The sequence below is a fragment of the Rhinatrema bivittatum genome, chromosome 7, assembly GCF_901001135.1.
Source record: "Rhinatrema bivittatum chromosome 7, aRhiBiv1.1, whole genome shotgun sequence".
Classification (NCBI taxonomy): Eukaryota; Metazoa; Chordata; class Amphibia; order Gymnophiona; family Rhinatrematidae; genus Rhinatrema; species Rhinatrema bivittatum.
Window position 1 is genome coordinate 60,566,325 of NC_042621.1, and position 13,002 is coordinate 60,579,326.

Genomic DNA, 13,002 nt, shown 5'->3' on the forward strand with positions numbered 1-13,002 from the left:
TCAGGAGCAGGAGCCTGTTCCGGACCGCTGCCGTTCCGGACCGCCGCTGGACCCGCAGGTTATTTAAGTTATTGGGGGGGGGGGTTCGGGAGGGTGGGGGATTTAATTTAAAGGGTCGGGGGTGGGTTTTAGGGGGTTTTAGTGTGCCGGCTCACGATTCTAACGATTTATAACGATAAATCGTTAGAATCTGTATTGTATTGTGTTCCATAACGGTTTAAGACGATATTAAAATTATCGGACGATAATTTTAATCGTCCTAAAACGATTCACATCCCTAGAGGAAACTCTGCTGGCAGAGGGCAAAGAGAGCAGCCTCAGGATGGAAGCCTTCTGATGAGAAAGATGCGGCTGGTACCTGCCGGTGTTAGTGAGCTGCGAGGAGCAGACAGCATGGATCTGGAGCAAGCAAATGCTCCTCCTGCTGCCAGATCACCAGGGTGAGTTTTCCGATGAGGGCAGTGCGGGACAGGAAAGTCAGTGGGACGTGGAAGTGCAAGAAGCTAGGCATCTGCAACAGTGCTGTGTACCAGGGGACTGCGACCTGGCCCGGAAGGAACGCTGAAGCCTCTCTCTGTGCAGTCCTTCTGGGACTGGACCCTTACCATTTTGTTATGCTTGTTTCAACTTTTTCAAATCTTTGTGTCGTGACTGCCAAGAAACATCTGATGGACAAGAGAAGTAGGTCTGCTTCGGAATAAAACATCTTATTTAAGACCATATTTAGATGTGTGTGTGTGTGGGGGGGGGGGGGGGGGGGGTGCTTGCTTTCTAAAGTTTGATTTTATGCTAAAATGGTTTGCGGTAACTGGAATTCTACTGTCAAGCTGAAGTTTAGAAGGGAAGGCATCAACATTCCACAACGTCTAACCCCCTCCCATTACTGACGCAATGTTTTAACTCATTTGAGATATTCCCATGTTCTTCTAGCATGTCAAATTTGGTGACTTTCCATCCCTTCTTTGGAGAGTTATTTTGCCCCTGGATGAAGAAATAGATGCAGACCTCTTTTGTAGAAGAGCTTTACAGCATTTTAGTAGTTGGAAAGCATACTAAAAGGCAAACAAGAAGCGATATGGTCAATGCGCTAAGGAAGTGAGGTTGTCCATTGAGTCATACTCCTGTGTATCAGCTAGTCCCATAGATTTAGAAGGAAGAGTGGATTTCTTTCACATCCAAACACGCTATTTTGGCTGCTGTTAAGACATGGGTAATTAGCTTCTGATGTTGTTTCCTCTGCAGTACGTCAGGCTGGCCAATGGTTTAAGAGAAAAATCAGTGGGGTCCTGGGTAGCTGACTGTTTGAATTTTCTTTATTAAAAGCTTGCATTAATCCTCTAGTACATTATTATGCGTTGGCATATGTGCTACAAAGTACTTTAGCACAGAGCTAACGTATGACTAGCTTTGCAAGTATTTGAGATAGATTTATCATTACAGTTCATACAAATGAAAAATGTGTGTGTGTGTATATATATAATCTCTATGTTAAACTTGGAGAACATGAATACTGTCAGTAAATACTAGGGATGTGCATTTATTTTTAAATAAAATGACAGCTTTCTGCAATTATTAATGCAAAATTATTTGCTGATTTTAATAGATTGAAAATTTAAAAAGTGAATATAACATGTGCAAAAGTTTGGATACCCTTCCAGTTGCTGCATTACTCCTTTTTTCAAAATGTTAATAAGGGCCAAAAAGTGGATTGACTCATTAGGATTAGTCAGGTGAAGACAATTCCATGGTTGGACAAATATTCTGACCCCTCTAACCATCCTGTTGTGATTGTTATTCTGGACAACATTCAACAAACATGGGCTCCTGAAAGCAGCTGTCTGAACATTTGAAAATAATAATTCACTCTTACAAAGCAGGGGAAGACTATAAAAAAAAAAAAATCTCCAAATATTTCCAGCTAACAATTTTAACCTGCCCTCCTTACACTGAGGACAAGTCTCCCAGGGCTACTGCCCAGGAGGGAAGGGTTAGGCCGGCCATCATAGTTGGTGATTCAATTATTAGAAATGTAGATAGCAGGGGGGCTGGTGGACATGAGGACCGCCTGGTAACTTGCCTGCCTGGTGCGAAGGTGGCAGACCTCATGTGTCACCTAGATAGGATTATAGACAGTGCTGGGGAGGAGCCGGCTGTCATGGTACATGTGGGCACCAACGACATAGGAAAATGTGGGAGAGGCTCTGGAAGCTAAATTTAGGATTTTAGGTAGAAAACTGAAATCCAGAATCTCCAGGGTTGCATTCTCTGAAATGCTTCCTGTTCCACGTGCAGGTCCCCAAAGGCAGGCAGAGCCCCAAAGTTTCAATGCATGGATGAGACGATGGTGCAGGGAAGAGGGATTCAGTTTTATAAAGAACTGGGGAACCTTTTGGGGAAGGGGAGACTTTTCCAAAAGGATGGGCTCCACCTTAACCAGAGTGGAACCAAGCTGCTGGCACTAACTTTCAAAAAGGAGATAGAGCAGCTTTTGAACTAGAAAAAGGGGGAAAGCTGAGAGTCACTCAGCAGTGCATGGTTCAGAGAAATGTATCCTTGAAGGATACTAATGAAATAGGAGAGTTAGGGCATCCCAACAGAGGTTCCAATAAAAGCAAAAGTAGTTCATGTGCCTATATGTAAAAAATCGCCAAAGCTAATGATTTCCAAATTATCCCTAACAACTGAAAAGCAGGTTGTTAATACAAACGAAAAACACACTTTGAAATATCTGTATGCAAATGCCAAAATTCTAAGTAAGATGGGAGAGTTAGAGTGTATAGCGTAGCCGCGTGTATCTTATAAAATCAGGGGTCGGCGCTCGCAAGGGGGTGCCGACAAAATACAAGATGAACTCAAATAATTTAACTTAATGACGGTATATAAAAACTCTTAAATAAATAAATAAATAAATAAATAAATACTTGGACCAGTGCTTTTCAATATATATATAAATGATCTGGAAAGGAATACGTTGAGTGAGGTTATCAAATTTGCGGATGATACAAAATTATTCAGAGTAGTTAAATCGCAAGCAGATTGTGATACATTACAGGAGGACCTTGCAAGACTGGAAGATTGGGCATCCAAATGGCAGATGAAATTTAATGTGGATAAGTGCAAGGTGATGCATATAGGGAAAAATAACCCATGCTATAATTACATAATGTTGGGTTCCATATTAGGTGCTACCACCCAAGAAAGAGATCTAGGTGTCATAGTGGATAACACATTGAAATTGTCGGTACAGTGTGCTGCGGCAGTCAAAAAAGCAAACAGAATGTTGGGAATTATTAGAAAGGGAATGGTGAATAAAACAGAAAATGTCATAATGCCTCTGTATCACTCCATGGTGAGACCGCACCTTGAATACAGTGTACAATTCTGGTCGCCGCATCTCAAAAAAGATATAATTGCGATGGAGAAGGTACAGAGAAGGGCTACCAAAATGATAAGGGGAATGGAACAGCTCCCCTATGAGGAAAGACTAAAGAGGTTAGGACTTTTCAGCTTGGAAAAGAGACGACTGAGGGGGGATATGATAGAGGTGTTTAAAATCATGAGAGGTCTAGAACAGGTAGATGTGAATCGGTTATTTACTCTTTCGGATAGTAGAAAGACTAGGGGACACTCCATGAAGTTAGCATGGGGCACATTTAAAACTAATCGGAGAAAGTTCTTTTTTACTCAACGCACAATTAAACTCTGGAATTTGTTGCCAGAGGATGTGGTTAGTGCAGTTAGTATAGCTGTGTTTAAAAAAGGATTGGATAAGTTGGAGGAGAAGTCCATTACCTGCTATTAAGTTCACTTAGAGAATAGCCACTGCCATTAGCAATGGTAACATGGAATAGACTTAGTTTTTGGGTAATTGCCAGGTTTTTATGGCCTGGATTGGCCACTGTTGGAAACAGGATGCTGGGCTTGATGGACCCTTGGTCTGACCCAGTATGGCATTTTCTTATGTTCTTAGGAACAAGTTTCTTAGCAGTCGAGCAAATTCTAAAGCGTTACCTTGTTTTACCACACTTAAGACCCACTGGTCTGACGTAATCTTGGTCCACTCCTTGTAGAACATGGACAACCTGCCCCTACGGCTGGCTCCGAGGAGTGAACCAGCCTGGCATCATTGGGCAGATTTGGAGCTGTCTTGGGAAGAGCCATCTCTTCCTGGACTCCTCCAAGATGGCTGCTTTCCGGAGGGCTGTCATTGGGAGCATCCCAAAGCCCTGGTAGGTTGAAAATGCCTATTTTGTCTCTATAATGGGGCAGGAAGGAGCTTTTCCTCTTTGGCTTATCTTCAGGCATTTTGTGAACCTTGCTCTCCCCGAGAAGCTTAATCATCTCCTTCAAGTCCTGACCAAAGAGCAATTTCCCTTTGAAAGATAAGGATCCTTGCTGAGTCTTGGATGAGACACCAGTGGACCAATTCCTCAACCAGAGGAGCCTGCAGGCCAAAACTGCAAAAGTTAGTGTCCTGGAAGAGGTCCTGATAGATCATAAAATGCATCAGTGCCATAGGCTACAACGGCTTCCAGCCGCTCTGGTGTTTCGGAAACAGACAAGGACTTGTCAGCTTGTAACCGCTGAACCCAGCACAAGCCTGCCCTCAACATGAACCTGTTGCACACAGCTGCTTGAATACCAAGTGTAGACACCTTGAAAATCTTCTTGAGGTGCGCTTCCAACTTTCTATACTGAAGGTCCTTCAGAGCCATGGAATCGGCCACTGGAATAGTTGTCTTCTTGGTAACCACTGAAATGAAAGTATCCACTTTAGGAACTCTCAGAAGCTCCAGCATAGCCTCTGGCAAAGGATATAACTTGTCCATGGCCCTGCTGACCTTCAGGCCTGTGTTGTGAGTATCCCACTCCCTAAAAACCAACAAGCTGAACAAATGATGAAAAGCAAAAGATCTTGTTGGGCCCTGGAGACCAGTCATAACCAGGTCTACTTCTTCTATAGCCAACTCCTCTTGTGGAACCTTTATACCCAGTTCTTCCACAACTGCAGGAATCAATAGGTCCAGGTCTTCCCTGTGGAACAACCACATCACTTTGGGATCATCCCCTTTCACAACAGATCCTTTGGGCAGCACCTGATCTGGATCCTGGTCTGCTAGCACCGGCTCGGATCCAGAAAGGTTCAGTGCTCACAGACCCTCTATATCTGAAACCTCAGCAGAGCTGTCCGCGGCTGTAGATGGAGCCAAGGCCCCTGGGACCCGCTGGACCTTCATAGCCCCAGCAGCCCAAGAGGTCCTGGCCCTCTTTGCTAGCTTAGAATGTGCCACAGATCCCTATGCAGCTTTGGCTTTCCTTGCTTTTTTAAGCCTTATACAACAAAAGTATAAAATTGGAGATGACTTTCCTCAGCTTCCTGACCTCCCCCGGAAGCCCTAGCTACAGGGGACAACAGAGGGAAATCCCCCATCCCCTCCGCAGGCTGCGAGACAGCCAAGAGGGTGGACAAAATGGCCCCAGTTCCCGTGCTCAGCAGGAACGGGTTGTCTACTGGCTGCCTTGCTGAAGAGAGCCTACTAGGCTTGCGATGCTCGGCCAAAATGGTATTGTCCCTCCCTGATGCATTCTCTCCTCCAGAGAGACACCGGGAGCATTGTCATAGGAGAGACGTGCACGTGTGCGTCTCCACAAACCTTAGAGCACAACCTGTGCGGCATAGCAATGTGGCTCCAAGCCGCAAAAGCAAAAAACAAGTACCCCAGAGGAAAAGGAGATAAACGCTGAGCCACCCAATCACCATTGGAGAAGAACCGGGGGGCACCTGTACCAAGACCTTCCCTCCTGCCTTCAGACTCCTTAAATTCAAATTTATTTTTTTTAGCACAAAACGTTAATCAAATAAGGCATCAAAGTAAAAGGGCACTTCCCTCAGAGTAGACTTCCAGCAGGCTCTGATCCTCCTGCAGGGTGAGAAATCTGGAACCTCAGCTATCACCCTGACCGGTGCCAAGGTACTGAGCAATAAGGGTTCCCAACCCCCTTCTCGTTTGCCTCACAAATCAGGGGGGATGGCCCCACCAGGACCTAACAACTCCCTGGGAGGCACACAATTTCCTTCTTTCTTCCTTTAAAAAAAAAAAAAAAAAATCAGACTGCCGACCACAGGTTTTGCACCTCCATCATCTGCTGGAGACAGAGAAATACTGAGGGACTGCAGGTGGCACTTCATGTTAAGTGTCAGTAAAACTTTCTCTGTCTCCATTTGCTGGAGGGGAGGCAAAATCCAGGAGTCTGGACTGATCTGGGTAAGTACAGGGAATACTCAAATATTCATTGCAATCTTTGGCCCATTGTACCTGAACAATTCATAGAAAAACAACATTTGAAACCGCAATATCAGCCTACATTATGTTGTGCCCATAAATTCTCCTACTTGGGCATACTTAAATGGAAAGAGCATTATAACCCCTAGCTCTTTAGCTCCCTTTCACCTCCAGAAATGGTTTTGCTTCAACTACTGTGTCCAACACCCGCCAATTGGCATTTACTGCTACTCGGAGCCTCACGGGGTATTGTAACAAAAACGTTGTCACTTGAACAGCTCTGCGCAAACTGGAGAAAACTCTTTCTTCTTCTGTGATATTGCATTGGAATAATCTTGAAAAATGAGAATGTGTCCCTCATAGGTTAAAGCTCCTTTTTTGCGGTAGGCTTGCAATATTTCCTACTTCTTCGCAAAATTCAACAGCTGTGCAATAACCACTCTGAGTCTAGCAGAGCCTGCTGACCTAGGCCTCTACCTGGCATTTGCCTTCCATATTCTGCAGTCCCAGATGTCACATGAGCCAGCCCTCCAATAACATACGGACTTCGCGATCTGAAAAGGATTCGGGGAAGCCCACAAATCTTAAATTATTTCTCCTGGACCTATTTTTCCAGAACGTCAACTTTAGATTTCAGCATCAATACTTGCTTTTCAAGTGCCTCTTGCGTCTGCATCAGCGACTGTGTATCAGATTCCATCTCTGCTACGTTCACGCCACTTGCATTTTTATTTCATTTAAGGTTTCATTGCCGGTAGCTGCTTGCTGAGAAAGTGTCACAAACTTCGTATCCAAGGTCTTCACCTCCACATTTGTAACTTCCTCTACCAGTGCCTCATTGGAGGAAATTTGGTGCGGACTCGGAGGGCCGTTGGTCATCTTTGTTTCCACCTGCTTTCCCAGGACCTTATCCTTTCTCTGTGGCTTTGCAGACATTGCAGTGTCCCTCCCAGATCACAAAATTGTCCATAAACCAGTACAGCAGCTTGCTGTATAAAATCTGCCATGGAGAGTCAAGATTTTCCAGCTTTTCTGCTGATATGCGGCGGGGGGTGAGGGAGAGGCCAACACCCAGAGAGAACCCACACTATGTTCTACCCACTCATCGGATCACGTGGTCAATTTTTTTTTAAGCAAATCCTGTCCTTTCTGAAAAATGTTTTTCCTGGTATATTCACCTCCCAGTCCTGAATTTCACTGAACCCCGATTCAGTTACTTCAGCCATATCAATTTTCTCTCCAGCACAGTAATTTCTATATAGCTTTGATGAACAGACTATAAGCATTTGCAAAAATCTTTCAAAGTTGTTTTTTTTTATACCTCCCTCTCTCGTTTCCTATCTGTTCCTCCCTAGGAATTCAATTGATCTGTCCATAGCTACTGGACTATCCACTTTGCTCTCCTTAGTTAACAATCTTCCAATTTCCATCAGGTATTTTAAATGTCTTCCAATTTTCTACTGCTTCAGGGTTTCTCACCTGCTAGTATAGGACTCTTAGTACAATTCCCAATTCACATGACTTAATTCCAGTTACTGTGTGCCCTCCTTACCCATGGGCTTATACTGCCATATCCCTGCAGAACCTAGTTTAAAATTACCTCACTAGGTTGGCAAGTATCTGAGTGGGAAGATAATCTGTCCATTTCTGGATAAGTGTATCCTATGTTTTCTCAAACCTCCTTCACTGAATATCACACCCTGATGCAAGAAACCAAAGTCTTGTCGACATCAACCATGCACTTATATTTGTCTCCAAAATGAATCTCTTTTACCATGCATTTTGCCTACTAGAAAGATAGATGAGACCACCACCTGCACCCCTGCCTCTTTCACTCATACTCCCAAGTGCAGTGTAGTTCTCAGGGCTATATCTGCTGTATCATTGGAAGGTACATGGATTCACAGCAATAAATTGTGGTCAGATTGCCTGAGGAGTTTTGGTAACATTTTGTCAAGAAGCACACCTCGCTGGACAGCAGGTCAATGCCAGATGAATTCTCTTGTTCCATATCGAAGAGTCATTAAAACAACTACTACCCTTCTCATCTTTATTGTGGCCTCTTGAGTACTTTGCTTTCCTTTCTGTGTTACATCTGTTTCTTTCACTGTGATTCTAGGATTGTATATCAGGTCTGTAATTGAATTGAGGGGATGGTGTACTTTGTACTACTAGACGAGGTTATCCTTCAAATATGTAATGTTCCTATTGCTAGAAGTAGCTATTTTCTACTTTTTGTAAACAGGAGGCAGTATGTTCCTTCTCCTCTGCATCCTCTCTCATCTGCTCTTGATGGATATTGATATCTCTGGGTCTAACTTATTAATTAAAAGCTTCATCTTCTTGAATGCTCCTCAGCCTGGCTACCTCCTCCTCCAGTAACTCCTTTGTGTGCTAACTAAGGGATTTTTCCAAATGACACCTCTCTCAGGCTTCCTTGTGGCTTTATTCATACATGCAGTATATATTTGTGTTATTACTATAACTATAATAAAATGTGACCAAAAAATAATGTTGGAAATCTGAAAAAATGGACATTAGAGAAGTATGTATTGCTGGAGTTAGTCTGCAATGAAGTTTCCTATGCAGCATAAGATTGTGCCATTAAGACCATCATTAGCACACTCATCAATAAAATAGTCCACAACTATAAGAAAAATATTTTACTTTACCATTGTTTTTCATTTAAGCCAAAATCAACAGGAAAAATGAAAATCACATAGGATGTTTCACATGGTTTTTACTTGAAAAATTCTGTTTTACAAAATACCATTTCCCATCTAAGAAATGTCCCTACAAAGAACTTAAAACAAAGCAATCTGGTTTTAGATGTCTTTACAGCAAGATATCACACAGAAATTGAACAAACAGCCATTCAACAATGGGGATGCAAAACTGTCTTTAAGATGCTAAAGCAATAGAAGTCATACAATGTCATTTTGAGTTTGAAAAATGTTTCGGGATATTCTTTAAAATATTTCAAGTGGTACACAGGCCATCATTACAGCTAGTTCACAACTACCTGCATTTAATAGTTTAAAAAAAAAAGACAAAGAACTTAATATTCTTTGAAAAATTTCCATGTGACCTGCTGCATATGAATCTTAAGGAGACTACTGCAAGTAAAACACATACAAAGGTGCTGAGATTATCATATACAGAATCAACAAAATAACAAATTGCATATTAAAGGAATTCATACATTACATTCTTCTTTCAAGTGCTCCCTATAGAGGCCAGAAGATGAACAGCACTAACTTTAATAGAGGATGTCTCATTACAAAACCGAGGCAACAAGTCCAGCTGTATAGGTTTCCCTCCTTAAGGGGGAACATTTTAAATCTTGAAATGAAAAAAAGGTTCATAGTCTAGGTGAGAGCTATTTTCTCTGCTGTAGTCGCGCAGCTTTGAATTTGGATATCCTCTTTGTAGTTTCTTCTAACACTTCAGAAAAAACTTCTTCCGATTTTCGCTCAGGAATTGTGGGCAGCACAGGACGGCCAAAGCTCAAATGTGGTGCTGACGGACAGAATGTCTCCTTCTCTACGACCGTGCCAGAGAAAGCCTATAAGACATATGGAAAAAGTCAAAGCGAGCCAATATAAAAAAAAAAAAAATGGAAATTTTTCAGCAATACCCAAAAAGGTTATCATCAGATATTAGCCTTATTAAGATTATTATTTCCATTAATCAAAAAAATATAGAAATATCTTTAAATCAATATCATTTCCATGCATATGTAATCACATTGCAATTAACCTTAAAGTGTAGCTTGTTCAAAGTAATCTGAATAGAAGACACTGCATTAAAAATGTTACTTGATCTCATTCCAGACTGCACAAATGTTCTAATAATGTACCCTCACTGACATATTAATTTAAAAAATGCAGATGGAATATACCCCCTCAACTGAGTCAGCTTACACTAGGGGAGCTTACAAAACATTGAAATATTACTCAACAGAAACCTTTTACAACATCAGGCAGCAGCCAAAAAAAAAAGGGCTTTATGTGGGATGCAGAGGTTTTCCTTGCAATGTTCACTGGAGTACATATATATGTATATCCAGAGCTCTGACCCCTTTACTTCCCAAAGCTGGAATTACAGCTGACCACTCACTTATGCACTGCTGAATGAGGATAGACTTTAAGCACAAGCTCTCAATAAGAAGCAGGGATTACTATTGAAAACCATGAAAAAATGACTACTTATTTCCTCTCAAAGGTTTCTGATATCATCATAAAACTCAAAGAATGGACACACAAATCAGCAGAAGTCATCAATATTTGCATTGATCCCTGTTAGACAAATATTCACTTTCCTTTAAAGGGTATCCTCAACATTGCCTAAAGTCACATAATGCATTCTAGACCCAAGCTTTCAACCTTAAGCAAAGCAATTTTAACATATTTGAAAAATGGAGATTACACAAAACATCTTGAGGATCGCTGGTTTTGATCTTCTATATGAACTATGGACATCTCTAAGCATCATCTGTGTAGGCCATGGTAGAAGTGATTACCTCATGCATAAATGGAGCTGCTATAATCTCAGCTTCAGGTTGTGATGAAATTTAGTGAATCCTTAGCTATGTCTTTTTTTTTTTTAACTGATGATGATGTTTTAAGTTTGTTTTTATACTGTGTATTTTTTTTTACTGTGTAAACTGTCCTGATCATATTTGGAAGGACAGTATATAAATATTTATTTATTTTAATTCTTTTATATACCGACCTTCATGACATGGGTCATATCAAATTGGTTTACAAGGAACCTACTTGTAAATAAATAAATAAAATAAACTTAGACTCTTCCCCCGGTGTGAATGTGGGGCTATTGGAAACAGACCGTGAAACATTTAATAATCCAATGCTAAATTCATAAGTAGGAAGGAGATATTAGAGATTCGTGCAGCTACCCTTTAAAGCAATCAGCTGGTTTCAATATCTCAGTGTAACATTATAGTCACTACCGCCATATGCGAGATGATGATTAAAGGCTGACTTTTGATGACTGGTCACTATTTTAATCTTACATTGCAACTGGATAAAAGATTATCTATATAACCAAAGATTTAGTTTATGACATTCTCTTAACTAATGTGTCTCTCTCCCTAGTAACATTTCTGTTTGGTGTCCTATCTACACCATCTCTGTTCTCTCTTTAGAAAGCTTTGCTGTCGTCCCATCCCTTGGTCCTGAAAACACCACCAAAGACGAGCTTTGATGCCAGTCCAATAAGTGCAGTTCTAACTGGGAGGCATAAGGAGCTGAAATGCTAAAGAGCTGTAATAGTTTAACCTGCTTCACACAGAATCACCTGTGAAGCAAGACTGAAGGATGGCTTCACAAGTGGTGAGGGGGATGGGGGATTCTCAGCAGTTTTCTCCTGCTCCTTTTCAGCTTCTAGAACCAGTTTGTGTTAAGTTATAATGCCATAAGTCTTCAATCACAATTACGCAGGGTTTTTTTTCCCCCTTGTTTTATATCCCCTCCCAGCAATAAGAGTCCTTGACCAGGGACTATGCATCCAGGTTCCTTTTGGAACCCATCAGCCCTAAATCCACCTACTAGGTATCGCCACTGGGGGTTGATTGGCACTCCTGCCCCTCGTCTCTCACCTACTGCATCCCCAGCCCTGGATGATCCTGCCCAGGTATCACATCTAAGTCCTCCACAAGGCCGTGCTCAGTACTGCCACCGAGTCAGTGGGCTGGACCTCAGGGATGGTTTATGAAACCTGATCTTCTACATGTTTTGTAACACACACAGGGCAACATGCAGTTTTTCCACTCCAATCCAGTGATGTGACTGAAATTCTAATAATGCATTCAACAAACATAACGCAAATACAAAATGGCAGGGAGGCCAACTCCGATCCTCAAGAGCCACGAAAGAGGTCTGGTGTTCAGGATATCCACAATGAAAGCGCATGAGCAGGATTTGGAGGCACTGTCTCCACTGAAGGCAAATATACCTCATGCATATTCATTATAGATGTCTTAATATCAAGCCTGTTTGTGACTCTTGAGGACAGGAGTTGGCCACCCCTGCAGTATGTAATAAAATGAACGCCACTATCTTCCCGCAAACTACTAAAAATGCAATTTTAAGTTATTTCTTGTGCTAGACTGTGAGTCTCCAGTTTGCCTTTAAAGTCATAGAATAATGCCAGACCCATACCTCAAATTTTCCCGGAAAGGGTAAATGCTTTTTGGGAACATGTTCCTCTTCCTCTAGGATACCCTCACTGGTGTCACTGTGCGAGGCTTCTTCACAGCTAAGACTCCTCAGAATCCCGCGTCTATCGTCAAAGTCGGCAGCACTGCTCTCACTGGTATCGCTGCAAACGCTATTCTCTCGGCTGCGAGACTTCAGAATTGACTTACGAGGGACATATTCCCCATTCACAACATCAACAAAAACTCTGCAAAAGAAAACAGAGGATTAGACTAGATAAGGATGGGCTGGACAATTTTTAAAGCAATTTACACATTAAAAAAAAAAAAAGTTATATTCACGTTAATTGGCTAAGTCCGCATGCTGCGGAACACGTGCTTTTAGCCACATCGAGCGGATGCATTTCTGTTTAGTCAGAGGAGGAAAGGTGCTCGTGTAATATAAAAATGTGTGTGCTTATACATACACACCCCTATATATGTATTTACACAGAAATATACATTTGGAAAAACAGCCCATGGTTAACTTCCGCTACGAAA

The 13,002-nt window shown here is 41.9% G+C and overlaps 1 protein-coding gene across 7 annotated transcripts in view; it reads right to left on the reverse strand.

Annotated features, from left to right (window-relative positions):
• Positions 1-9,007: 9,007 nt before the first annotated feature.
• The window catches only part of URI1 (URI1 prefoldin like chaperone), a 186,094-nt gene continuing 182,099 nt past the window's right edge, over positions 9,008-13,002 (reverse strand). For all 7 annotated transcript variants that reach the window (XM_029608442.1, XM_029608443.1, XM_029608439.1 and 4 more), the window contains 2 exons: positions 12,467-12,710; positions 9,008-9,849 (listed from right to left, as the gene is read on the reverse strand). In XM_029608442.1, the coding sequence (XP_029464302.1) occupies positions 9,664-9,849; positions 12,467-12,710 (430 nt within the window). In that variant the 3' untranslated portion in view covers positions 9,008-9,663. The remainder of the gene's footprint in view (positions 9,850-12,466; positions 12,711-13,002) is intronic.